The 27870-nt window shown below is 35.6% G+C and overlaps 1 protein-coding gene across 1 annotated transcript; it reads right to left on the bottom strand.

The window, feature by feature from the left end:
* Nucleotides 1-1624: 1624 nt before the first annotated feature.
* SERINC1 (serine incorporator 1) lies at nucleotides 1625-26871 on the bottom strand. The gene is made up of 10 exons (XM_019740974.3): nucleotides 26717-26871; nucleotides 16800-16961; nucleotides 13436-13605; nucleotides 8982-9061; nucleotides 8619-8756; nucleotides 6804-6973; nucleotides 6604-6694; nucleotides 5059-5203; nucleotides 4717-4947; nucleotides 1625-3206 (listed from the first exon to the last, which is right to left on the bottom strand). Exons 1-10 carry the CDS (start codon nucleotides 26753-26755, stop codon nucleotides 3071-3073), a joined length of 1362 nt encoding a protein of 453 aa, XP_019596533.2. The 5' UTR covers nucleotides 26756-26871; the 3' UTR covers nucleotides 1625-3070.
* Nucleotides 26872-27870: the final 999 nt, after the last annotated feature.

Raw genomic sequence — 27870 nt, 5'->3', positions numbered from 1 at the left:
AATATACGAATGTTGAAAGGAAAACAACTCATGATGATGTCCACCAGTGCACATTGTGACAATGCTCAACTACTTGAGGTCCGTGCTGAGTAGAAACAACAAAGGTTGAGAGAAATCCCCATTCTGTGTTCTGACAAGACTCATTTCAAAGAACAACCTTCCCATAGGACTTCAATAAACGCATATTTACTTTCAACAAGGCCAGACACTCCAGATTCTTTGCCTGGTAAGTAGTTAGTTGAACTTAGTACTCACTGACCAACCTTTACAAAATACCTGCGAATTTGACTTGACCAAAGTTTATTTCGATCAGCAGTAGACTGTGGAACAACACTTTCTAAACAGCTACTCTTGAGAAGAGGCTGACCTCAAGGAAAGAAATTTCCTGCTCAACTGCCGATCATCCCACTGGCTCACCCCACTCCCTCATACCAGGTTTTTTAGTCTCATTTATACCTCTAAAATAAAATTCCTTTCTGCCTGACCCTTGAGATTCGTAGATCTTATGGACAGAGCATTCTCCCAATATTGCAAATCTCCCTCCCTGATTTTGCTAATTCTTTTGAATAAAGCCTCCCCTTACCTAAAACACACACACACACACAACACAGATACGTTTGTATCAGAATGGCTAAAATAAAAAGTGAAACACGGGTGAAGATGTGAAGAACTCATACATTGATGGTGTGAATGCAATGCTAGTCACTCTGGAGAAGTTGTAATTTGTTGTAAAACTTAACTATTCAACTCCACAAGGATCCTGTCCATCGTGTCCCTTCTTCCCTGATTCCAAGGAACCACTAATCTGTTCTCCATTTCAACAATTTTGTCATTACAAGCATATTACATAAATGAAATGATACTCAATGTGACCTTTTGGAATTGGCTTTTTTAACCTAGCAAACTTCCCCTGGAGATTCATTCCAGTTGTGGGTTCCAATGTTTTGCTTTTTATTAAGTAGTATTCCGTGAAATGACATACCATTGTGTGTTGAAACCTTCACCCCTTGAAGGGTCTCTGACTTGCTCCAGTTTGGGTTGTTACAAATAAATGCTGCTATGAACATTCATGTACAGGTTTTTGTGTGAACATTCGATTTCTCTGAGTAAATGCCCAAAAGTGTTATGGACATTGTCTTCTGTATAATATTGGAGAAACTCAGGCCATTTTGAATAAGTTATTGACTAAAATGACTAAAACTTGATACTTACATGGGATAGAGCATTTTTATTATGTTCTTTTTCATAATAAGGGATCCCCCGCCACACACACATACTATCTTAAGTGTCAGAGAAAGAAGCATCAATTGGCAACTTAGGGAAAAAAATGCCTGGAGGACACAGCAGGTGGAAAATATCAAGTGAATTAAAAATACTCTCCAAATTAATTGGTCCACCTAAAGGTTCTGTAGGAGGGGAACACCACTTTAATTACCTTTGAGATCTAACTTCAGGGGTTCCTTACAAAAGACACAAAAGGTGAAGAATCACCTTTAAAACAATTTTTCAGGACAGAATATGGTCAGTTAACCCTCTAGTGCCAGGTTCTTTTATACACAGGACAAAAGTAGTTCGTGTATTACGGCTACCTAAATTTGAGTTGATAAAGAATTAGTAGACCATACACTTTCTGAATTCATTTATTGAGAGAAACAACACAGTCATTCAAATCATGGAACACAATTATCAACACAAAATAAAGTTGAGGAATTAAGTTGAATTGTTATATTTCATTTACATTAATATTTTAAAAGCAAATGTAGGTTTTAAGATTAAGACACTAACGACACATACAACTAAGAGTTTCTATCTAAGTTAACTGTTGTAGTGCTTGATTTTTAGATTCAAAGATTTTAACAACCTACATATTTTAGATGGCAGCAAATACAAAAGCATTTTAAACATCTTTTCAACTATATAATGTACTATAAGCAGTTTATAGCATTCTATCCTTCTCCTGGCCTGTTTATAGGTAGAAGGCATGTCGGACACCAGCAATCCACATCACATAAATTATCCACTGATACTGGGGTATAAAACCTTATGCACGTATTTTGAATAGAAATTATTTTTGAACATCAGAAAGAATGTCAGCTATTTTTGGCAGACTTGGGACTTCCCAGTTTTGCCACTAATTAGCTATCTGAGCTGTTTAAGTCTGTGCTTCAGTTGTTTCATTTTTAAAAAGGGATTGGACTAGTTTTTGTCTAAGTATTTTGCAGTTCCTTCCTGTCCTATCAAGTTTAGCACCTTTGGTTTTCAACACAAACTTTCATACTGATTTTCAACAACTTCCTTCTACTTCATGATTATCCTTTTTAAAACCTTTGTCTAAATCCTTCCAAGTTCCTAACAGCACCACTGAACCCATGCTTCTGCACGTGTTAATAGTGACCAAAGTTCACTGCTGGTATGGAAGGCCATCCCTACCCAGGAGAAGATTACCACCTAACTGAGTATTCAATTTAGTACCCATCACCACCAATCTGAGTTTCTTTGAAGGCTCTTTTTCAATCTTCATCATAAGCTACACTGTTGTCCATCAAATATTCCCTATCTGTATAAGCTTCCTATCTTCTTATCAAGGGAAAAACCTGAAAGTATTTTTTAACAACTGGCATTTAAGTGACTTGTTTACACAATTTTAAAATAGCCATGTTCTTTACAGTCTCCTGTAGAGCAAGGCATTAAGTATTTCAAAAGGCAGACATATGCTTCCTTTTATACTTCCTAAGACAGCTTAGGTTCTAACACAATTTAAAAATCAAATTGTCAAAGTTTTGTTTTTCACTATTGTTGAAACAGGTACAGAGCAGTGGATATACCTAACAATGTCCACTTTTCCTAACTCACCACCATACTCATAAAACCTTTGTGATTCACTCTAACACACATTATCAATGCGCAAGAATATAATGAATAAAATGGCAAGCGGTAAAATCTAATTCATGCTAGAACACTGAGAAGTTTCATGGGAAGCACACGCATACACAACTTTACAAAAGTTGGAAATACTGCTAATTTCAAATAAGCAATGATCAAAGTGGGACTTTCATGCCAGAAGTCCCGTTCAGTCAAAATCACGATTTGTAAGAACAAGTGGTGCCATCAGCGTCCAAACATAGAGTACAATGCCAATCCAACTAGAAGAGATTTTCACCCAGACAGCTGTCCACTGACTTTTCATCTCACGAGAAGGCTCATACCTAAAATGTAAGGAAAACAAAAAGGGCAGGATTTGGATTATCAGCCATCAAGCTACTAAACTTCATCACTTCAGCAGTGTTCTTTGTATATAATTTGATAACAGATCTGTTGCCTTGCTTTCTGTACTGCTTTAATAGCTAACGTGAAGATAAAAATGAATTTAAAAGAGTAAAGGACAGAGGCCTCTGAAGTAGCTCTTTTATATAATACTCAGAGGCTCTTTATGTATTTCTGGCTTAGTAATTAGGAGCTAGCAGACAAATGGAATGTGACCTCTGGATAAGTAACATGTCAGTCCTATCCTATATAAAGAATATAATCTGTTCAAAGCAGATTATATAACCCCACCTCAAATTTAAGAAACTGGGAAGTAAATACATTCCAAATTTAGCTGATTTTTGTGCTAATGAAACATACCAAAAATATTTTTGATCGAAAGTATTAACATTTACTATTACTTGACAGCCAAAGCTGTGGATTATTGAGAACTACCATGTTTCCCCGAAAATAAGACCTAACAGGACCATTAGCTCTAATGCGTCTTTTGGAACAAAAATTAATACAAGACCCGGTCTTATTTTAATGTAAGACTGGGTGTGATATATGATATAATACCAGGTATCATATATGTAATAAATACAATATAATATATTAAATATAATACCATATAATACTGGGTCTTATATTAATTTTTGCTCCAAAAGACACATTAGAGCTGATGGTCCGGCTAGGTCTTATTTTTGGGGGAACACGGTATGTGGATTCTTATAGCTTTATATGTTGCAGTGTAGGAATTTTTTAAAATGTGTATTTTTCAATAATAAATATCCAGTAAAGACTGCTCTCATATGAAGCAAAAGATCTTTTGCCGGTATTCAAAGTCTTCTTACAAGTTGTTAAGGGTATTATGCACTAAAAATTATTAATAACAGAACTGCCCAAACCATGCAGTTCACCTTGAATCTCAAATCTTTCAGTCATCATTTGGACAAAATTAGAATTTTCATAAATAATATAAATTGCTACCTTCCTCCTATCAGAAAAAGATTTATGGATTAGTTTTGAAGTGATAAAAAAGCTTAAGTTTTGAAGAGTTCTAAGGATCCACCTTTATGTATTCATACTTCAATTTTGAAATCTTCAGAGCTTTAATGACAAAATTGGAATAAAACAGAAGAGGTATCTTTTACTGTATTTTGTCAGCAATTTTTAAAAATGAAAAAAATAAACTGTTGGATCAACTATCAACATGTAGTTTTGTAAGAAATGTGAGTTTCATGAAAATTTCTATTTTTAATTTCTTTCAAGATTTGGAGATATTTCAATGTTTGTTGACTGCAAAAGCAAGGAAGTGAAGTCTGCATTTCTCACACTGATTTCACTATTAATTTAGCTGTAAATTTTGAAATACACTGGAGGATAAAAAGTACTTCACAGCATGTTTTACAATGGAATTATGAAAAAACCACCAGAATTTCCACATGCAAAGTTTTCATAAAATGTAAGTACCTGTACCAGTTGGTAAGGGTCATCATGATATAAAGGGAAGCCAAGAAAAGCATGAAGTGAAAGAAGGAGTAACTGTAAGTGACACCATCTCTTTCATTATCTACAGCTCGGTGGGCATCGTCTCCATCCTCCAGTGATCCATCACTTCTGGCTCCACCATCTTCTATTAATGTTGATTCATCACTTGTTAGAGTCAGTTTATTAACCTGACTGTTGTTCGAAGTACGGATACTGCATGAAGGACAGTTTAAGATGAGAGAAAAGAGCATTAAAAAAAAATAAATTCATAAATGAATAGCTGTACTTGTCAAAAAAAAAAAAAAAAAAGGGTAATTTTCTTACCTCGAATAAAACACACACAACAAAAAGAGGATTAGTCCTATAATTCCTTGAGCATGCCACCACTGGACAGACTGTCCCTCCTTTGGGACAGTGCTTGTTGTATTGTACCCAATTATGCTTAGCAGACTTGGGTTGCAATTTGTTTCTGTAGTGTAAATTAAGGTCAAAATTAAAATGTTAGAATAGTATAAAAACAATTTATTTTTCAGAATGCAATTATAGTTTTAACTCTTTATACCCTTAAAATTCAAAAAGTTTTTGCTGGAAAAGGGCACAAGGATAACAAAAACATACTTTAAGACAACTTGTATTTATATTAATAATGAGACCTTTTAAATTTTATAGTGCTGATTTTACAGAAGTGTTTGAAAAAGTTAAATAATATCACTTTCAACCTTGTACAGGAGCTGAGATATTATTAATGACATAATGCTTATTCAGTCTCTTAACTCTTGTAAGAAAGAATTAAAGGGTTGGTAAAGTATTCACTGAAGTGTCCAAAATATGTTTTCTTTTTCCACACAGCTGGATGTGTCAGTCACCATCTTATTAATGAAAGTGATTCTTATCTTAAAGCCATTTAGATAAAGATAATCTGTAAATCAAATCACTAATAATTTTTTTTCAAACCACTTACCTGGACAAAATAATCTGTCTTTAACATACTAAAAACAAAAACAAACAAAAAAACCTTTTATAGTGATAAAGAACATATGGAATTGTAACTCTAAAAAATGAGATTCAGATAACATATTTTGTATTTTGTTTTTAAGGAAAAAAGACCACTTTCTTCCTTTTTAAAAAAAAATAAATAGTAATTCCTCAACTCATTTATTTTCACCTCAAATGACATACACTGGCTTCTATTCCCACGAAATGCAACATAACTGGCCTATAAAGAGATTCGTTACAAAGCCCAATTACATTCACTTGCAAGGTAGTCGGGCAAAAATAACAAGTGAAAAAAAAATAATGTTTATAACTGAAACACGCATTTGAACACCTTTTCTATGTATCATACGCACTATGCAAATTAGGTATATTTCTTATTATTTTCATATAATTTCTTGTAATTTTGTTAGTGAAAAAAACTAAAAAAATAAAGCAATACATCAAAGATGACAAAGGTATTATTTCCATATGCCTAATTTTTTTCCTTTTTTAAATTGAGGTAATATTAGTTTATAACAAGTTTCAGGTGTACAACATCATAGTCAACACCTGCGCATACATGGTGCTCACACCAAAAGTGTAGTGTCCATCTGGCACCACATAATTGACCCCCTTTACCATTTTGCCCTTCCTCTACCACCCCTTGCTCTCTGGTAGCCACCAATCTTTTGTCTGCCTTTATGAGTTTGTTGTCTTTTGTTTGTTTGTTTTCTATATTCCACATGAGTGAAATCATGGTATTTGTGTTTCTTAATAAATCTGTTTTTTTTTTAAATAGCTTAATTTCAGAAAGTTACCATCTTTGGGGGAAAAAATGAGTTGCAGCACCGATTAAAAGGGGAAAACAAAAAACCTCAAGCAAACAAAACATACCTGGTTCATTGGTCATAGCAGACCATGTCAAATACATTGTGTAGACTGTAATTACTGAAGATTGTAACAAACCAGATCTTGGTTGTGATTCCTACAAAAAATAATTAAGCAATAGGGATAAATATTCTAACGTCATTCAAGATTTAGGAAAACAAGACAAAATAGAGGCTTCATAAAAACTAATGATTTAAAGAGCATACTTGGATTTTTGGCAGTATAGACATTACAGAAGCACCAAGGCAGAGGAGCATGTTGACACTGATGAATGCTTTATTTTCTGAACAACTGGCTGGATGAGTATAGTAAACAAAGAATAGGACGATAGCAACTAAAGACAGCAGATAATTCAGAGCTGTAGCTGATAACAAAGCTGTGAAAGAAATATAATTGGACAATTAGATTTTATCACAAATATTAGGAATTAGGCATAGGCCTTGTTTTAAAAATTATTTTATTAAAAATATATATTCAAGCAACTAACATTGTCAGCCTTATGCAGGCTATAAAAGCAGGGAAGAATATTAATTCTGAACTTTACACATAAGAATTTTATAGTCTTTATGCACAGCTCACTATTGTATATTTTCAAGTTAGTGACATAATAGTATGGTTTTTATCAATAGTAATACCTATATTAAGAGTTTACAAAACACACTCACATACGTTACCCACTATTTTCAAAATACAGAAAAATAATTACAAGGGGAATATTACCCAAGGTTTTTAAAAAAGTATAATCATTCAGTTGTAAACAAAGGCATTTGAAAGAAATTTATTTTCATTGTTAATGCTAAATCCATAAAACTGATGCTTTTCCTCCACTCAAATCTTGAACACATTTTTGTTATGCAAGAGTGATTATTTAGTAAGACAACCTAAGTTTCTTTTATGTCAATTTCAATAAACACAATTGTTTTAGTTTTGTGCTAATGTGTGCTCAACATACATGTATTTATGTACATGTGCCTCATCGATGGAATCCATCCAATAAATATTTACTGAGCCTATAACATTCCTGGCCCTGGGGATATAGCGGTGGACAAAACAGAAACTCTTCCGTTAAAGACCAAGGTATTCCACACAAGTGAATTTTCTAAATGGCTAAAGCTTCTCTCTGACTACCAAATTCTTATTTTAACCGCTGCAATCAAATACCACAAACCAGTTGTGTGAGAGAAGTATCAGGCTAGCAGACATGTTGGATTTAGCTTTCACTGTGATTTATCCTTTTTTTTTTTTTTTTTTTAGCTAAAACGCAGATCATTTCACATAAAAATCTAGATTTATGGCTTCTTTTGAAAAAAAATCAGAAAAATTAAGCAACACTGGGTTCATATCTGCACAAGGCAACTGCTGGATGGAAATGAACAGTAGCTATGCACTTCATAGGGCCTTTATGCTAATTCACTACAGTCCATATTATTTTCACAAGGACTGAATATGAACTTAAACCTAGTTCTCTGCCCTCACATTTGTTACCTACTGTAAGCATCTGAATTTCCATGTTTTACAGTATAACCATAGGACTCAAGCTCATCATTAACAAACATTAATGACATTACAAGAACTCCCTTAGAGTTATATAAACTTATGCAAAATGTTCCAGAATTGCTTTTTATACTTTTTCTACTTGCTTATGTTTATGAATTATACCACTGTATATCTATTTCTAGCAGTCCTAGTCCCTTTAGTATTTTACTTTTAACTTGCTTTAGACTAGGAAATTAGTATAAAATGTACATACTTTGAGCAATAGGCTTTAGAACATTTATTTTAGCAATTCAGGGTCTTTTGGATTATTTCTTGGTTCTTGGGTATGTTCCTCATTTAATCCGCCAAAAGCTCAATCAACAAGTTGCTGATACAATGTGAGACGAAACGACTCAAACTCTTTCAAGTAAAAACATCATCGAAAATTAACTCCATAAAAATCATGATTTTTCTATAGTCTACATATCCACTCTTATCTTCAAAATTCCACTATCTTGAAGATGTTCTGTAAGACAAAAACTTACCGGCATACCAACATTTTGAGTTTCCCTCTTCCATTTTTTCAACCCATGATTCATTCCATGAATGGGCAAAATCAATAAGTAAGACTAGTTGTATGAGGATGAAGCAAAAGGCACCTGCCATGCCTACATAAAACCACACTGAAAGAAAAAAAAAAACACAAAACTGAGTGGCTGGTTCAGTTTTTATTATTTCATTTTCAGAATTCTTGTACACAAAAGGGAAAATAAAATTTTACATGAATGCTTTGATTTTGCCACCCAGAAGGAAAAAATGAAACAATAAGTAGAGTTACAATTCCAGGCAATTATTTCATTTTCTTTATAAAATATCAACTTCATACAATTAAAAAAAAGATTTCTTACCAGTTGTAAAAGTTCCTTCTGGAATGAAGAAAGCCCCAATAATAATTGCAACTGCTACAGCAAATTTAAAGAACCAGAATCTAAAAAAAAACCCAAAAAACAAGGTTATGATTTTTTATTAATAAACATTCATTCAACAAATAGTTTCATAAAATCTTTTAAAAGCATTTAAAGAATAGGTACACTTCATGTGACTGTTCTATTGTTTCTGATGATAATGAAAACGAGAAGTGAAGACTACTATGTAAACAGTTTTAGGACAGTTTAAGAAAGATATGTTGGTCACTAATTCATTATAATGAGAATATCAGTTCCATTTCACAGGTTTATTTTATATAATGAATGCGATAATGTGGGAAAATGTAAGGTGCACTGTACAACTAAATAGGTTTTAAGAACACATGGTAAATGCTCTATGCAAAACTCTCATAATAATTTAAAACAACCAGCTTTTAGGACATAGGCATCAAGGTGGTGTTAAGACGTCCCTACTTTTTGTCCCCCTATTTTTAACAACCAGTTAGGCATCCATCTACAAAAGTGTCTCTATGGAACTTGTGGGATCCAGCAGCAAGAGATGGCAAACGACCTGGAAAGAGTCTTGCACACTTGTGCATTTGGCAACAGAAAGACAGACCTTGGTATGGGCGGCAGAACCAGCAACCTGGCCCAATCCTGTTGGCTGTGGTCGGGGAAAACCTGGAGAGTGCTGCTGAGGGCAAATACCCACAGACAAGAGAGTAATTGTGAAAGTCCAGCCTTCCTGAGGGGAGATTCCAGAACACCATGTGAGAAAAAAAGAACACCAACAAAAACACGAGTTTCAATGGAACAGAGAGGGGAAGAGAAACTGCCAGTGCCGCCCCGGCACCAAGGTAACAGTGTGAAGACTCTCCAGCAGCACCCTCTCCTGGGGGAAAAGGAGAGCTGGGAGTGACTGGCTCCCCTAGCTCAGTAGGGCAATTCTGAAGAAACCCCCTTCTCTCAAGCAGCACTCAGAGCACACAGCACCTCCATGACTAAGGGGAGGGAGGAGGTGGGGAAAGAGGCAGATAAGGATATCAAAGAGTGTTAAAGGAACACAGTTCCTGTTGACTGCACTCAGGACTTAAACAGGAAGTCTGACCATGAGCCTCTGGGAGAACCTCAGCCAAGTACCTCTGCCTGCCGCCTGCCGCCTGCCATGTGGGACTCCCAATACTCTGAGTACTAAATCCACACCACCCCGCTCTCTGCGGCAAGTTTCTTGTGTGCACAGATCCGGTAATGGGAGCGCTCTGAGAAAACCAGGCCATGATTTGTGGGCAAACTAGAAACCACAAACTTGAGCTGTAGTGCCACCTTCTGGAAAATGAAAGAGATTTTCAGTAATCAGCCAAGTGAGTTTTAAGAACCAGAGAAGATGTAAAAGCTTAAAAATTCTGCCACAAAAGAGAGCAAGAAGCATGGAGCAGGTATATAAATACAAGGTCAGAGAGAACCCCAGACATAACAGGATCAAGGAACAGTACACCTCATTTGAAGCAACCAGTAAAGATTTAAGGAGTCTGCTACTTCAAATGAAAAAAACAGCAATGCAAAACTACAAGGAACATGAAGAATCAAGAAAATATTTCATCACCAAAAGATAATAATCCTTTAATACCTGAGCTCAAAGGCATGGAATCTTGCAATCTAGTGGATAAAGAATTCAAAATAGCTATTTTGAGAAAACTCAACAAGCTACAAGAAAACACAGAAAGATAATTCATGAAAATCAGAGGAAAAAAATACATGGACAAAAATAGAAACCTAGCAGAGTCAGAAGTCATAAAAAAGAATCAAACAAATTCTGGAGCTGAAGTAATCAATAGAATAAACGAAAATGCAAAAGAAAGCCTCTGCCACAGGGCAGATCATATGGAAGATGAAATAAGCAACCTAGAGGGCAACAAGTTTGAAATAACACAATCAGGATGAACAGAGAAAAAGAGTGAAGAAAGCCTACACAATCTATGGAATTCAAATATTAGAATAATTGGGGTAACAGAGGAGAGGAGAGGAAGAAGAGGGCAGAACGTTTATTTAAAGAAATAATAGCTGAGAACTTCCCAAACCTGAGAGAGTCTTAGGACACAAAGCTAATACTTCACATTATTATCTCAAAGCAAAGACTCTTTCCAAGACACATTATATAATAAAACTGTCAAAAATGAAAGCTAAGGTGAGAATACCAAAAGCAACCAGAGGAAAGAAGATTGTAATATACAAACGAACTCCCAATTAGGTAATCAGAGGATTTCTCAGCAGTCATTTTAACAAAGCTGCTAAAATTAACTCTTGTTCTAACTTACCTAGGAACTTAAACTTTTTTGAACCTTCCAGTCCTGTGTCAATGCCTGGACATACATCTGGACCTCTAAATATCCCTCTAATTACATTCTGAAGGACTCACACACATATCCACCTGGCATCCATTATCCAGATGACCCGAGCATGACCAGACATCCTAGCACCCATCTTCCCCATAACCTGGCATCCATCATCCTGACTGCCTGACATTTGACTGAAAACCACCCTGGGCTCCAGTTTAGTTAATTTTTGTGAGAAGTGTTTAATCATGTTGCAATATAAAAATGCATAAAATCAGCACTCTGTACCCCTTAAACCTATACAATACTATGTATCAATTATATCTCAATTTTTTTAAAACAGTACATGTAACAAAGATGGTTGTAAAAGTGCTATGTACATGCTACTTTGAGAAGCATCAGAATGGTTGTGATTGCCATCCTGTAACGCATTTTGAAAAGTGTTTAAAAATACATTTAATAAAGATGGTTATAAGAGCGCTAAAAACTAAAACCAATGACTAAGGGGACAAAATAGAGTAAAATCAACCTGTCAGAGCACACCTTTTCATTACTATTTATATTTCATTTGTTCACGTTTCCTGTCTTTGGTAGCATTTATTAATAAATGAGCAATAACAAATACCAAATTTGTTTTTTAAATTTATGTGGGAAAAAAACCAGAGATAAAATTCAACACATTCAAATAGAGTACCAAAAATAGTGCTCTATATTAAGGGACATTAATAAGAGACCCTGATGTTTCCTTTCACGTTGTCCAGTACAACCAACCATTTAGAAAAGCAATCAGCCTGCTTAGGGATAAAGTTTATCATTCTGTGTGCATTGGAGGTCTAAGGAAACCAAGTTCTGTTTCTTGTATTTACACTGCGCTACCGAGAGCTAAAGATGAGAAAGAGGAAATCAGCTCACATTACTGATGTGGTAGATCCCCTTTTTAGGATGAAAATATAAAATATTATGCATCAGAGATTATATCAATAAACAACCCAAAGTTATTTAATATTTATATTTCCGAAGTCTTACATTCTCAGGTAGACACAAGAATTTTTTTTTTACCGTCATTCATGAATAACAGAATTAATTCTAAAAATTATGTAAGTTTATTTTGCTTTAGTGTTTCTTTAGACAGACTCAAAATTACTGAGAAGAGGCTACCCTGCTTTTATACTGAAGTTTAGTTAGGCCTCACATAACAACATTCTGGTCAATGACGAGAATGACACTGGTCCCGTAAGATTATAATGGAGCTGAAAAATTCTTATCACCTAGTGACATTGTAGCTGTGGTAATGTCGTAGTGCGATGCATTACTCACGTTTGTGGTGATGCTGGTGTAAACAAATCTGTGCTGTCAATCGTATAAAAGTGGAACACATACGATACGTATAGTACACAGTACTTGATAGTGCTAATAAATGACTGTTAATGGTTAATGCATTTACTATACTATACTTTAAAAAAAGTTTCAATTACAGTTGATATACAGTAATTAATTAGTTTCAGGGTATACTATACTTTTTATTAGAGTGTACTGTTTTCTACTTATAAAAAAGTTTGTTTGCTATAAAAAAGTTATGTTGGCAGTAGCCTCATACAGTTCGTTTTTAACATGTTTCTTGATTCCATCATTTTCTTTTATTGTGTGATTTAATCTTGTGTTGTCTTATAAATTCAGTGTAGCCTAAGTGAACAACAGTCTGTAAATTCTATACTACACAGTAGTGTACAGTAATGACCTATGCCCTTCATATGTACTCACTACTCACTCACTGACTCATCCAGAGCAATCTCCAATCCTGCAAGCTCCGTTAATGGTAACTGCCCTCTAGAGGTGCATCATTTTCCCACCTTTTATACCTTATCTTACTGTACCTTTTCTATGTTTAGATACACAAATACTTAACACTGTGTTAAACAGCCTACAGTGTTCAGTACAGTAACATGCTATACAGGTTTGTAGCCTAAGAGCAACAGGCTATACCTCCTAGATTTGTGTAAGTGCACTCTACGATGTTGGCACAATGACGACATCACCTAAGGATGCATTTCTCAGAATGTATCACCATCATTAAGCTGTACATGACTGTATTCAAAAACTTACCCATTGTGCACGGCAGCTCTAGGATCACTGCTGCTCTTCACTTTGATCATCAATAGAGAAAGGAGAAGATAGAACATGGCCAAGCCAAAGCACAAACGGTACACAGCTTTGTAGCCAACCAGAATACTACAAGGGACAACACCTTTCTCATTCTCACAAAACCCAGGAATCTAGAATAAAAAAAACAAGAGTTTATGACCTAGAATTTTTTTCAAGTAAAAATGAAAACTGTGTAATCAAATAGTTTAAGTAAAGGTTCAGAAAAATAAAGTTTATGCTGAATATATAGTCAACGTAAGTCTGGAACATTTTTATCAGACAGAAGTTTAATTCTTTTTTCACTTTATGTGAGCATATGATAAACTACAAAATGCCAATCCTAAACTGGATGCTTATTTTTACTTGCAAACTTATGCTAAATTTTTTAAAACTTGAATTCTACTGTGATATACTAAGAGAAAAATACAATCAATAAAAGTTTCAAGAATGATACAGTAACTAAGTCAGTTTTTAAATCCTAAAGAGAACAATGATGGATTTTCAAAACCAATGCTGCTTAAATTAATTTTGAGTTTTGGCCCCTTATTCTACAAGTGTTATCTGTGATAATGAATGGACTGCAGTGATTTTATTTTTTAACTTAGAACCTTGAAAAAGACTGATGACCATTTCAGGAAATCATACTGGAATCAGAATACAAAAATATACTTTTAAGAGATGAATGGGAGTGGTCCTCAGAGCTACATACACTATTTGCATGTATGAGAATGAATGATTTCCTCTAGAAAACGTTAAAGCAAACCAATATGCCTAAATATGACTGTTAATTTGTGCCTTCAAAACCAAGAACTTAAAATTGTATTTAAGCTAATGAAAGCGCTACTTCCTTTTGCTAGTTCCTACACAGTCAAAAGTCCTTCCTTGGTCTCACTTAAATCCTACCTTCCCGACCCAGTTTAAACCTTATGGCAATATGTACTTACCCATAATCACTTGCAACATGTACTGGCTAGCACCCTTAATTATCCAATTCCCTTAGAGCAGCACACCACCTGGCTAATTAACCATAATTAAGTAAATTCAGTCATCTATATTAGGTTAAGCTGGTACAGTAACAACCCCAATATATCAGTGGCTTAAAGCAGCAAAGGAACCTTTTTTTTTTTAAATTGGTGAATACTGGGGAACAGTGTGTTTCTCCAGGGCCCATCAGCTCCAAGTCGTTGTCCTTCAAGCTAGTTGTGGAGGGTGCAGCTCAGCACCAAGTCCAGTTGCTGTTTTCAATCTAGTTGTAAGGGCACAGCCCACCATCCCATGCGGGAATTGAACCAGCAACCTTGTTATTGAAAGCTCTAGCTCTAAGCAACTGAGCCATCCGGCCGCCCCTCTGGGAGCTCAGTGGCTGCTCATCGTCTTCAATCTAGTTGTGGAGGGTGCAGCTCACTGGCCCATGTGGGAATCGAACCAGCAACCCTGTTGTTCAGAGCTTGTGCTCTAACCAACTGAGCCATCCACCACCCCAAAGGTACATTTCTTGATCATGTATATTTACATAATTGGTCTTGAGTAGTTGACTCAAGAATATAGGCTGCTGGAGAAGCCACCATCTCCAATGATGTACAGGCTGTGACAGAAAAGAAAGGAGATCTTGCACCAAGTAGAGGCTGATGTGGATCACGTCCCCTCACAACTCATTGACCAGTACTAGGGACACGGCCCTACTTTATCACAATCACGCTAGGAAATTCAAATCTTTGATGACCTTCAGAAAGCAGAGAAACAGAAATACTTGGTGATAAGAACTAACATTCACCAACTAAACTATTCATAACCATGGTCAACTAGATCCACGACAAAACCGCATGAACATCTCCTGGCATGTCTTTTGCTCATACCCAGGGCTTGAGTAACATTAATTGAGCATCCAAGTATGCCATGTACAATGATCGCTACTTTCAAAACCATGATAACCTCATTTCCCAAACTTTCACCATTTTTCCTTAACCCTAAGCCAACTCCAAGCAGACAACTGTGGAGGTTCTCTGGCATAAATACTCACTCTCAACCTCAATTTTATTATCATTCATCTTGCCTTGGAGGACAGCTAACTTCTATATCCCTTCTCTTGATCACCTTCTTCACCCACCCCCTCACCCCCACAGATTAGATTTTTTATCTTTGACTGCTCTCAAAATACAAATGAAATATCCCCATTCTAAAAAATCCTTTCCCTAACTCAGCTTCCAGGTAAGACCACCATTTTCATTACAAAACTCCTGGAAGTGGCCGTTTATACCCACTGGATACATTTCCTCACGGTCATCTGATTCCTGTTCCACTCCCTCAAGCCCCAGCACTCAAAAGAAACTGCTTTTCAAGACGCTAGTGATGTACTGGTTGTCAAATGCTCTTCCTAAGGTCTGCGCAATAGTACATTCTCTTGGTTCTCCTCCTTTTTCCATTGCTTCTTCAAAGGTTCCCTTTTCTTTACCCAACCCCCTTCAGTAAGACCTTTTGTCTAAGTTCTTGCTCTGCACACTTTTAATGGTGCAGCACATTGCTTCAGCACATGCTGCCATGGTTTCAACTTTAATCTCTATCCCCAAAACAACTCTAGCTCTGATTTCTTTTTGAGTTACACACCCATGTTTTCTACTTCCTGCTGGAGACACACACACACACTGCAGTACTAAGTCAATATGTTAAAAACTAAATAAATTGTATTTTCCACATTTCCTTTTACAACCTGACTCCCTGAAAAATATTTTTTTAAATAAAACACCTTTTCTTATTTTTTTTCCTGGGTTAGCAAGTTTCCTTCCAGTTGTCTAAGACCAAAACCTTGTTATTATGTATAATTCTATCACTGCCAATATTTAAATCCAGATTCAGTCGATTCTACGTTCAGAAAATCTATTTCAGGCCCTCTATATACTCCTTGATTACACCATTCCAACAGCCTCCACACTTAACTGCTTGACTTCTATCCTAATTATCTTCTTAAAAGATACGTAACTGCTCACAACTCTATATCCGCATTCTGGTTTCTATTTTTTAAATCTCTGAACACAAAATTTCTACTCATCCTTAGAATGTCCCTTTTTCCATGAGACCCACTGAGATTCTGACATTTACTTTTTTAGAATTACTTATTTCTTATTACCATAGCACATTTTCTGTACCGTCTCCGAATTTAATAAACTGTCTTATATTGTCTGTCTTTCCTAAAAGATTATGAGCCACTAAAATTGGGGTTACATATTATCTTACTTTGTACAATTATTCTGTTTCTAATACACAAAAATCAGTTTCAGGCATATATACACTGTAGGTTCAGTTAATCAAGTAAAAAGAAAAGACTAACCTTGTTCAGTTGTTCTTCCATTCCTGGTATTAACATTACACAAGCTACGCACACTCCAACAAGCAAGAAAAGTGCATAGATCAACCTTGTCACAGTGGAGTTGTTTCCACTCGGACAGCATCGGCACACCAAACACGGGGCACTGCCACACAAACACGGTATCTGCGAAAAGTATTAAAATCAGTATAGTTTAAAATGGTACAGTGAGAATTTACATTCAACTCACTCACAAAAGGAAAGGAAAGAACTGAAGTTAAAATAATTACCAAGGGATAAAAGGTATTTGGTTCACATACATTATCTGTAAATTATAAAATAGGTAACTTCTGGGTAAATATGGGGCAATGTCAAACATAAAGGTGCTTGCATCTGTATCAAGCAAAACCAATAAAATCAGTTAAAACAACGAAGGTGAAAAAAAAAAAATCACCAGCAGCACCCAAAGTTTAGCTGAAACGAAGAAGTGGAATATTCATGATCATAAGCTCATCTGTAGCTCCTGCCCTTTTAGCACCCAGAAATCACACCCAGAAATTCACAAAATTCTGAGAATTCTCAAATATTCCCAAAGAAGAAAAGAAGTGAACTGGTATCCTTATCTTTTTCCTCTTCTGACTTGGTGGTAATGGTAACAGTGAAAACTACTACTAGAATTAGGCAAAACAGGATAAGCAAACTGGGGCCGGGTAACTTTCTCCAATGGAAACCCACATAAATTCAGGCCAAAATGGAGTAAGCTACTAGACCTACCCTACTGCCTTACTTAATCAATGGGGAAAGAAAAATTAATGAAACAATGGTTTTCAGACAATTAACGATAGGCAATATACGATAGCAATTTCTAAGAGAGGAAACAATGTGAGCTCTATGACTGGCCCATCTTTCTGCCTGGGGAGTTTCCAGCACAGGGAGTGGGATCCAAGCAGAGGCCAGCAATCTATCTGAGTTGAGACAGAGTTGGGAGTTCAGGGAAGCGAAGATAACTTCATTGGGCAGAATCGTAGAGGAGAAAGCTACACAGAGTGAGCTCTGGAGATCTGCTGAGGCTTCCACTTCAGTCTGCAGGAGAGCACTGATCGGTGCATACGTTTGAATAAATTACTCAGGATCGGGGAGGAGATGGTATTCCCACCAGCCAGAGGGAAAAATCCTTGTAATCCACAAGGCACTGAGCAGTTATAAAGCTATTATTCAGTACTAGGGGGGAAAAAATCAGCCATAAGACTAAAGGCCACTCCAGTCTCACTTCATTAAAGCTTAAAAGCAAACACCAGAAAGATCAAGTTCTCTTTAAGTAACTCACCTATGTCCAAGAACAAAGCCAAAGAATATTTTTTAAAAATACAAGTATATCCAGCACCCATCAAGGTAAAATTTTCACCTTTGTTAAATGTCAGTCGACTATATTTCCAGGCTCTCTATTCTGTCCACCGATCTATTTGCCTATTCTTTTGCCAATAACACACTGTCTTGATTACTACTGTAGCTTTATGCTAAGTCTTGTAGTTGAATAGTGTTAATCCACCAACTTTGTTTTTCCCAATATTGTGTTAGCCATTCTGGGTCTTTCATCTCTCCATATAAACTTTAGAATCAGTTTGTCAATATCCACACAGTAACTTGCTAAGATTTTGATTGGGATTGTGCTGAACCTATACATATCATGTTTGAGATCCTGACATCCTGAAAATATTGAGTCTTAATCCATGAACAGAGAATATGTGTCCATTTGTTCAAGTCTCTGACTTTGCTCATCAGGGTTTTGTAATTTTCCTTTTATCGATCTTATACTTTGTTAGATTTATACCTAAGTATTTCATTTTTGGGGGATGCTAATGTAAATGGTATTGTATTTTTCATTTCAAATTCCACTTTTTAATTGCTGATATATAGAAAAGTGATTTACTTTTGTATATTAACCTTGTATACTGCAGCCTTCCTATAATTGCTTACTAGCTCTAGTTTTTTCTCAGATAATATCACCAGTGAAGCAAAAACCATTTCATTTCTTCCTTCCCAATCTGTATACCTTTTATTTCCTTTTCCTGTCTTATTGCATTAGCTATAACTTCAAGGACAATGTTGAAAAGGAATGGTAAGATGGAACATACTTGCTTTGTACCTGATTCGAGTGAGAAAGCTTTTGAGTTTCTCATCATTAAGTATTATGTTATTATAGCTGTAGGTGTTTTGTTGATATTCCTTATCAAGTTCAGGAAGTTCCTTCTATTCCTAGTTTATTGTGAGTTTTTATCATGAATGAGTGTTGGTGTCAAATGCATTTTCTGTATCTACTGATGATCTCCTGTGTTTTCAAAAGCCTGCTGATGTAAAGGCTTACATTAATTGATTTTCAATTGTTGAACCAGCCTCACATACCTATGAATGTTCAGTTTTCTTCATAATTGCCCAAACTTGAAAGCAATCGAGATTTCCTTCAGTAGGTGAATGGACAAATTATTAAACACACACACACACACACACACACACACACACACACACACAAAACAGGCACTATCAAGCTATGAAGACATGGAGGAAGCTTAAAAAGATACTACTAAATGAAAGAAGCCATTCTGAAAAGGCTACATACTATATGATTCCAACTTTATGACATTCTGGAAAAGGCAAAACCATGGCGACATTAAAAAAATCAGGAATTGGGAGTGGATGGAAGGACAAATGAGCAAGGCAAGGAAAATTTTAGGATAGTTAAAACTATTTTGTATACTACTATAGTTGTGGATACGTCATTATACATTTGTCCAAACCCATAGAATGTTCAATACCAAAAGTTAACCCTAATGTAAACTATGGACTTTGCATGATTATGATACGTCAATGTAGGTTCATCAATTGTAACAAATGTAGCACCTTGATGGAAAATGCTGATAATCACGGAGGCTATGCATTGGGGGAGGGGTGGAGGAATAAATGGGAAACCTCTGTTATCTCCCTCTCAATATTTCTGTGAACCTAAAACTACTCTTTAAAAAAGGTCCTTAAAAAAGTATATAAAAAGTGAAAAAAAAAAGTATATAGAAACATTGTGATCAGGTGGGGCTCAGTAGGGAAAGCAAGGCTGTTAAGTTTTTGTACATCAACTGACGCAATTCACCATATTTACAGACTAAAAAAAATAATGGTCATCTCAATGGACGCAGAAAAATCATTTGATAAAATTCAATTCCCATAATAAAATAAACATGGGGTGGCTGGGTGGCTCAGCTGGTTTGAGCGTGAGCTCTGAATGACGGGGTTGCCTGTTCAATTCCCACATGGGTCAGTGAGCTGCTCCCTCCACAACTAGATTGAAGGACAACAACTTGGAGCTGATGGGCCCTGGAGAAACACCTTGTACCCCAATATAATAAAATCAAAATAAAACAAACAAAAGAAAGGTTTCTGCAAACAAGGAACAGAATATCGAACGTCCTGATAAAGGGCATTTACAAAAAATCTATAGCTGCCATCCATACTTCATGGTGAAAATCTGAATGATTTACCCTAAGATCCAAAACAAGGCAAGGATATCTGCTCTCACCACTTGTGTTCTATTTCACCCTGGAGGTCATAGCCAATATAACAAGGCAAGAAAAAGGAAAAAACAAAAAACAAAACAAAACAAACAAACAAAAAACGATATACACATTAAAAAGAATAAAGAAAACTTCCTCTACTCACACATAATTGTTTACATGGAAAATCCCAAAGATCTTACAAAATGCTACCATAGCTACAAATGAGTTTAATAAGGTCACAGGATACAAGGTCAATGTATATATATCAATCACTCCCACATACTAGCAAAAAACGATTGGAAATTGAAGTTAAACAAATAAAAAAACACAATTAGGTATAAATCTAACAAAATATATACTAGATCCCTAATGATGAAAATTAGAAAACACTTATAGGAAAAAAAAAAAAAAAAAAAAAAAAAAAATCAAAGCCCTAATAAATAAATGGCATGATAAACTGGGCTCAAATTGTTAAGATGTCAATTCTTTGTACAGATCCAATCCAATTCCAACCCCAGCAAGAATTCGGTAGAAATAAACCACCTGCTTCTAAAATTTATATAGAAAAGCAAAGAAACTAGAATAACCCAAAGAATTTTGTAAAAGAACAAAGTTAGAAGATTCATACGTACTACCTGATTTGAAGACTAATTTCAAAGCGATTTTTATAGGGTTGGACTGGGCAAAAGTACTGACATATAAATAAATAGAACACAGTTCAAAAACAGACTTACACAAACATGGTAAAGAGACTTTTGATAAGTGTCAAAGCAAATCAGTATAGCAAGGAGAATCTTTTTAACAAACAGTGCTGAAATATCTGGATATCTATGTTTTAAAAAAGAAAATTACCTTAAGTCATAATGAAACCATGTATCAAAATTAACAGTTCTTAGATACAATATGAAAAGCATAACCCACAAAAGTAAGAAAATTGATAAATTGGGTCTCATCAATATTAAAAACTTCTGCTCTGTGAAAGTGTTAAGAAAATGAAAAAACAAAAGACACAGACTTAAAAGAAATTATTTGGAAATCATGTATCTGATAAATCATTTGTATCCAGAATATAAGGAATTTTCAAAACTTAATAAGAAAACAACCAAAAAAGAAACAAAAAAAAAGGCCAAAATATGTAAACAGACCCTTTACAGAAGAAAATATATATACACAGCAAATAAGCAGATGAAAAAGTGCTCAATATCAATAGTTATTACGGAAATGTACACTAACACCATATTTATACCACTACCACTACATATATATTAGAATGGCTAAAATTAAAATAAAATTGTAATACTAAGAATGAAGAGCAAGTAGAACTCTCTTTGCTGATGAGAAAGAAAAATAGTGTATTATTATTGGAAACCAGTTTGGCAGCTTCTTATAAGTCAAACTTACACTTACCATATGACTCAGCAATTCAACTGCTAGACATTTACCTAAGCAAAATAATAACAGGCACACAAAAAACTTTTATGGGAATTCTTATACCTACTTTATCATCAAAATCTAGAAATGCCTTTCAACTGGTGAGTGGATAAACTGTGGTACATCCAAGCAATGGAGCACCATGCAACAACAAAACGAAATAAAGTACAATATGAATGAATCTCAAACGAATTACATTAAGTAAAAGAAGCCAGACTCAAAAGGCTATGCTACAGGCTGTATGATTCTACTTATTTACATGACATTCTGGAAAGGCAGAACTCTGAAGACAGAAAAAACGGGTTGACAAAGATGGGGACGGCAGAATTTATAAAAGTGATAACTGTTTGCAGTGGTCACACAACTACATGATTTGTCAAAACTCGCAGAACTGTATACTACAAGAAATGAATTTTATGTAAATTATATCAACTAAAAAATGACAAAAAAGAATACAGAAAAACGTAACATGGAAGGAAAACAAAAATAACTGGTGTCCTTAAAATAAGCAATCCTATAAATAAAACAAGGGGGGAAAAAGACAAAGATGTAATACAATAAAAACTTCCTTAGATGAAGAAATGAATCTGTATTTTCATAAGAATACTATTTTCCAGAAGAAAAAAAATGATAAAAGATTTAAAGTCAGATGTACTTGGTTAATTAATTTCAACTATAAGTAAAAACTCTTCAGATACCCAGGCAGAAGAAACAAGTCAACTGGACATATGAGACGTGTTGGAAAGGACTGGGTATCAGCGGGGTGTAAGACAGAACATATCCATAGAAATAACTACAAAGTTCTGAAGGAAACAGGTAAGAGTTGACCCTTAAACAACACTGGTTTGACTTGCAGAGGTCCACTTACAGGGATATTTTTTCAATAAATACCTATACTGTTTCGATCTGCACTTAAGAGTCCTAGAAAGCGAAGGGCTGACTGCACTGATCTACGCCATTTTGTATAAGGGACGTGAGCATTCACGTATATTGGTGTCCGTGGGATGCTGGAACCAAACTCCTGTGGATACTAAAGGTAGTTAAGTTTTTTAGTAGAGTCAAAAGTTATACTCGGATTTTCAACTGCACAGGGGCCAGCACCTCTAACTGCCCCACCACCCTGTTCAAGGGTCAACCGTCCTATTATACCAGTCCACAATATTTCTCAAGAATGTAACAGACATTTTCAAATGTGAAAGAATTCAGGGATTTCAGCTTCCATGAATCCTTTTTGAAAAATTTATTAGATGACAAAATTTGGTCAATTAGGAGATCGATCACACTAAGACTTAGAAATTTGGGAGACATGGTAAAAGGAATGCTTTGAGGTTTGAATCCACTTAACTGGAAGGCTTATTAAAACAAAATGTTGGGCCCTCGTCAGTGTTTCCAGTTAAGTTTCATGGTGTGCTGATGCTACTGGGTCCAGGAAACACACTTTAACAATGGTTAGTTTAATTCAAACACTAAGCAGCTGTTGAAATTATGGTTATAAAACAATGGCCACATATGAAAAACAATACAAAGGGATTCTGGTTAAAGATGGCAGACTGAATATATAAATTTACTCATACTCCTTTTAAAAACAGTAATAAAACACAAAATGGATTTTTAAAAGAAGGAATAAACTTAAAAGGCCAAAAGAACAGGTGATTAAATCTGGAAGATGGAGTATAACAACTGACTTAATAGAACAAGAAAGTTGAACTATAAGCCATTAAAGGAAAAAATTAAGAAGCAATAAAATTTACAGCAGAATCTCCAAATAGATCAGGAAGGAATTGGTGGCACCAGATAAGTGAGGCTTGAAAGGTAGAGGTGAAAATAGGATTGGTTGAACGTCTTTTCAAAGAGCAGTTAAGACCCCAGATTTCATTCCATTTTTTGCTCTGGGCAAATGAAGAAAATAAAGCAGGATTTCTCACCTCCGACAGTATAGATATTTAGGGCCGAATAATTCATTGGCATTGGTGGACTGTCCTATGCACTGCAGAAAGTTTAGCAGTATTTGTCCTCTACCACCTACTGGATGCTATTAGCACCTCTTACCTCAAGTTATGACAATGAAAAAAAGACTGCAGTCATTTCCAAATGTCCCTTGAGGGACAAAACCATGCCCAGTTGAGAACCACTGCTTTAGAAACACTTTTAAGAAATTCTCCTAATGAAGAAATGTTTACTTACTATTCAGAAATTCCTTCACTTTCATTGTTGTTAAACTCAGGAAAGATTAAATTTAATGCTTTGTTTAAAAATACATGTTTAGCATGCTACCATTCCTAAAACATATATTTTTTGTCTATTCATTCATCCACTTGTATAATGAGAGAGAAGGAATATTATTGGTGGTGGGATTTTTTTTGTGACACTTTAACTTTGTACTCAGCATTGCCTGAGTATTCATAGCAACAATGATTCATTTCTACAAAAACAAGCCACTACATTAAAAAAATTAAAATCTAGCAAAGGCTGGCACAAAATATGCAGCCAGTAAAAGAGTAACTAGCTCTTTATTAACTACTTAACTACATTAAATGTCTTGGGCAAAAAAATGACAGCTATTGTATGCAAAGTCCAGTCATCCAAAAAAATCAATTCTAGTCACTAACACCATTGTTGAGACTAAAATGGGGAAAAGCACCTAAGCAGGAATAAATTGCTGGCAATGTTGTAGTTACAGGATTAGGCATGTCTTCCAAAGATGTTTGATAGTGTTTAAAGTAATTACCAAAGAGACAGTCATGTATGAACCAAGAATTATGAATAATCTAATTCTAGGCCACTTAACAGCAAAAAAAGAAAATCAAAATGAAATAAAAATTAACACTTTAATCACTACACCGTGGTATTACATGTTATTTTTCTCTTTTATACTTTTTCCAGAGTTGAGACATTTTCTACAGTTGCTTTATAAATTAGAAAAACTTTTACAAAAATTGATCAAGTCTAAAGAAACTTGAGCAAAGGAAGAATGAGGTTTATGGTATTGTTTTTTTTTGTTTGTTTTTTAATTCTGGGTTAACTGATCTACTTTAATGACTTGAATACTTTTGAAAATTTGAATAAATTTTACATTTATCAAAACCTCTAAGTTAATGAGCATATTGACTATTAAGACTGTAGAAGAAATGGCACCAGGAAAGAAAGGGAAAAAGGTGACCTAAATTGCATACTATAAAATCAATTCCTAGACTGGCTACAATCATCTAGAACCCTGAATAACCTTGGGCACCTAGCCTCTCTATCTGCCAGAGATCTAATTACCAGAAGGTAAGAAAACTGCCTCTTTGTTACTATCTTTCCAATGTACCGTGATATTAAGTGACTAAAAAGGCAGTATCAATTGTATCAGTTTTGTAGTCAATAAAGGTGGAGAACTAAGTTGTAAAAACATTAATGGAAATACCACTTTCCCCATATTCTTCACTAAAGCTATTTTCTTCCTGATAAAATGTATACATATAAAAAAACCTTAACACTTTTTTTAAACTGTAATTATCCTTGAGGCAAAAAAAGTCTGCTCATCAATGATCTGAAGATGAGAACAAAATGGAAAACATGCATCCCTCCTTTTGATACGTGTACCTTTACTATACAAAAAACATAACATGCCCATATGATAACTGAACAAAATCTGACATTACAAATCAAATTACATGCCATCTTCCCCAAAAAAACAATGAAAAAAAATCTTGTAATAATCATTATTTTGTAATACATTTTACTTCATTAAATATGCCTGTTTTGTATAAAAGTCAATAGACTCAAGTAGATTCTCTAATTTCTTTAAATAAAAATATACCAAGTTTCCCTGTCCAACTGCAAGAAATATAATCAAGAAAATGACCTGGGCTGGAATAACAACCTCCTCATATCATTTTATTAAAATTTAACATTTACAGTTCAAGCCATATCAAGAACTTTTTAAAAAAAGGTGAGGTATGTAAAAATAATCAAAATGCTGGTCAATATATGTAATAGAATCATTTGGAAAAGTCAGACAAGCAATTGGTAGAAGTGGAATTTAGAACTCATGGATTAAAGAAATATAGTTTGAATCAAAATATCTTGCCCCAAATTACAAATGTCTTTATTAACTGTAATGTCAATGTTTTATTTATTTGTATTTGGGAGGGGATGTGTGGTTATCTTAAACTAAAGTTTATTTGTACCATCTGAATCAAAAAATCTTGCCACTATAATGAAAAAATGACAACGGTACATAATCAAAACGCAACGTACAAATAATTAAACATGAAATTTCAGATTACACAAGCATGCTTTATGTCAAAAGACACAAGGCATTTAATACCGCAGAACTGACCAGCTCTTCCAAATACATAAATTACTTGATAAGTACTGTACAGTAATGAAGTGCGAGGACCCAGTCGCAGAACAGGGCTATTTATTTCAAAACTATATTACTACATCCATATTACTGCCAGGCTGTCCCAAATAACGGGCACTTAATTGCAGTCTGCGCGACAGAACAAAGAGGCGGACATGCTTCCAGGGACGACAGTGCGGCAATCTGAGGCTACTGGTCAGGGATGACGAGATGTGCGGTACTCCACAGAAGGAAAGAGCGTAAGACGTTTGCTAGAGATGGCCTAAACAGACACAAGAAAAAACAACAAAAGGGGGCCTGGAAGAATGGGAAGCGCCTTTCACGAAATACGGGTGGGGCGAGAGCCTCCCAGCTCTCTTCTTCACTCCTCCCATAGGGGCATCTTCCCATCACCACTGCTCAGCACGGCCTCCCGGTCAGCTCTTAGCAAGACTCAGAGTTCTGTAGTCGAGTCGGAGTGACCAGGAGAGATACCGGTAGGGAGAAAATGGGGACGGAAGGCACCTCCCGTTGGGTGGGGTGCCACGTTCCTGCCCAGCCTCACCCATTCCCACTCAAATCCTTTTCTCTTCCGCCTCCCACGCTACCACCCCGAAGTTTGCCAAAAAACCCCTTACCCAGCTCGCCATGGAGCACAGCCCCAAGACGCTTCCCATCTCCAAAACGTCGCAGGATCTGAAGATGCCAACAAAATGGAGACAGCGCCTCTCTCCTTTTCGGGGCTTATTTACGATCTACGAGCCACTTCCGGCGCAGAGCCTACCCCGCCCCTCATCTTTACGTCACTTCCTCCGAGGCCTGGGTGGCGTGAAACAGAGAAGGGGTCGCGCTGGGATTGCGCACGCGCAATCGTGGACCTCGCGGCGGTCTCTTTCCAAGTGTTACCTTCTAATCCAAGTCCAAAGCTTCTGGCTAATTCAAGGCTGACTGTGGTTTGCCAAGTTAAGGAGACGATGTGAGAAAACTCACCTTTACTTTTTGCTTGAATTTGAGTATTAGTAGAGGATAGAGCTGAGGTGGTGTTTGACTTTTTGTCTTCATCCGTCAGAGAAACCAGTCTTAACTGCTTCTGGACGATTGTTTTCTCGGTGTTCATCCGTCCTACCTCCACTTATTTCTCACTTTTCTATGTTTGTGTCTTTTTTCCCCAACACTTAACATTCTTAGTTTATTCCTGCAGCCCCCTGTCTGGACGTTTTATAGTAATATTTTTACTCATTTGGGTGCTTCCAGTTCTTTGTATCGCTTCTGTTTTCTCTTGACACGCATTTTAATTTCGTGTCCTATTAAGATGTTACAAGAATTTTGCACATCCAAAAAATTTAAATTACCAAGATAAGAAGCCATACTAATTATGAAAATATAAACATACTGATTTTATTGAGGAGACATTTGGAACCCTTATTAGGTGATAATGGATATCTCCAAGGACTTGTGTTCATTTAAAGTTCTAGTTCTTATTTTTAAAATGATTGCTCCCTTAAGATATTCCGGGAGAAGAGGATGGCAAACAGAAATACCTTAAACTTGAAATAGTCATTGTCAATAATAAGTCTTAATAGAATCTACAAAAATTGAATAGATGAAAGTGAGGTGACACCTAGGAATCTAGAACTGTGGCCATTCACTGATAGGTAGCAAAAAGGAAGGGATGGGATTGGATGGATAACAGGTAATGGGTTTACTTTGGACATACTGAACTTGAAATCTCTGAAGTGCTACCCCTCAGCACTTCAAAATGCAAGCTTAAAAATCAAGGGTTTATGAGATT

Source organism: Rhinolophus sinicus, chromosome 2 (assembly GCF_057876585.1).
Source record: "Rhinolophus sinicus isolate RSI-liver-muscle chromosome 2, RSI-T2T, whole genome shotgun sequence".
NCBI classification, from domain to species: domain Eukaryota; kingdom Metazoa; phylum Chordata; class Mammalia; order Chiroptera; family Rhinolophidae; genus Rhinolophus; species Rhinolophus sinicus.
Note: the sequence above shows the minus strand (reverse complement) of the source record. Positions and strands in the feature narration are given on the sequence as shown.

Bases quoted from the DNA above. Each gene is read 5' to 3' on its own strand.
- SERINC1 (XM_019740974.3), bottom strand. From the start codon at position 26,755: ATGGGAAGCGTCTTGGGGCTGTGCTCCATGGCGAGCTGG. The intron at 8,757-8,981 runs GTAAGAAATCTT...TTTTTCTTTCAG, and splicing joins AGAAGGAACTTTTACAACTG to TGTGGTTTTATGTAGGCATG. The intron at 4,948-5,058 runs GTAAGAAAATTA...TCCTTCATGCAG, and splicing joins TTGTGTGTGTTTTATTCGAG to TATCCGTACTTCGAACAACA.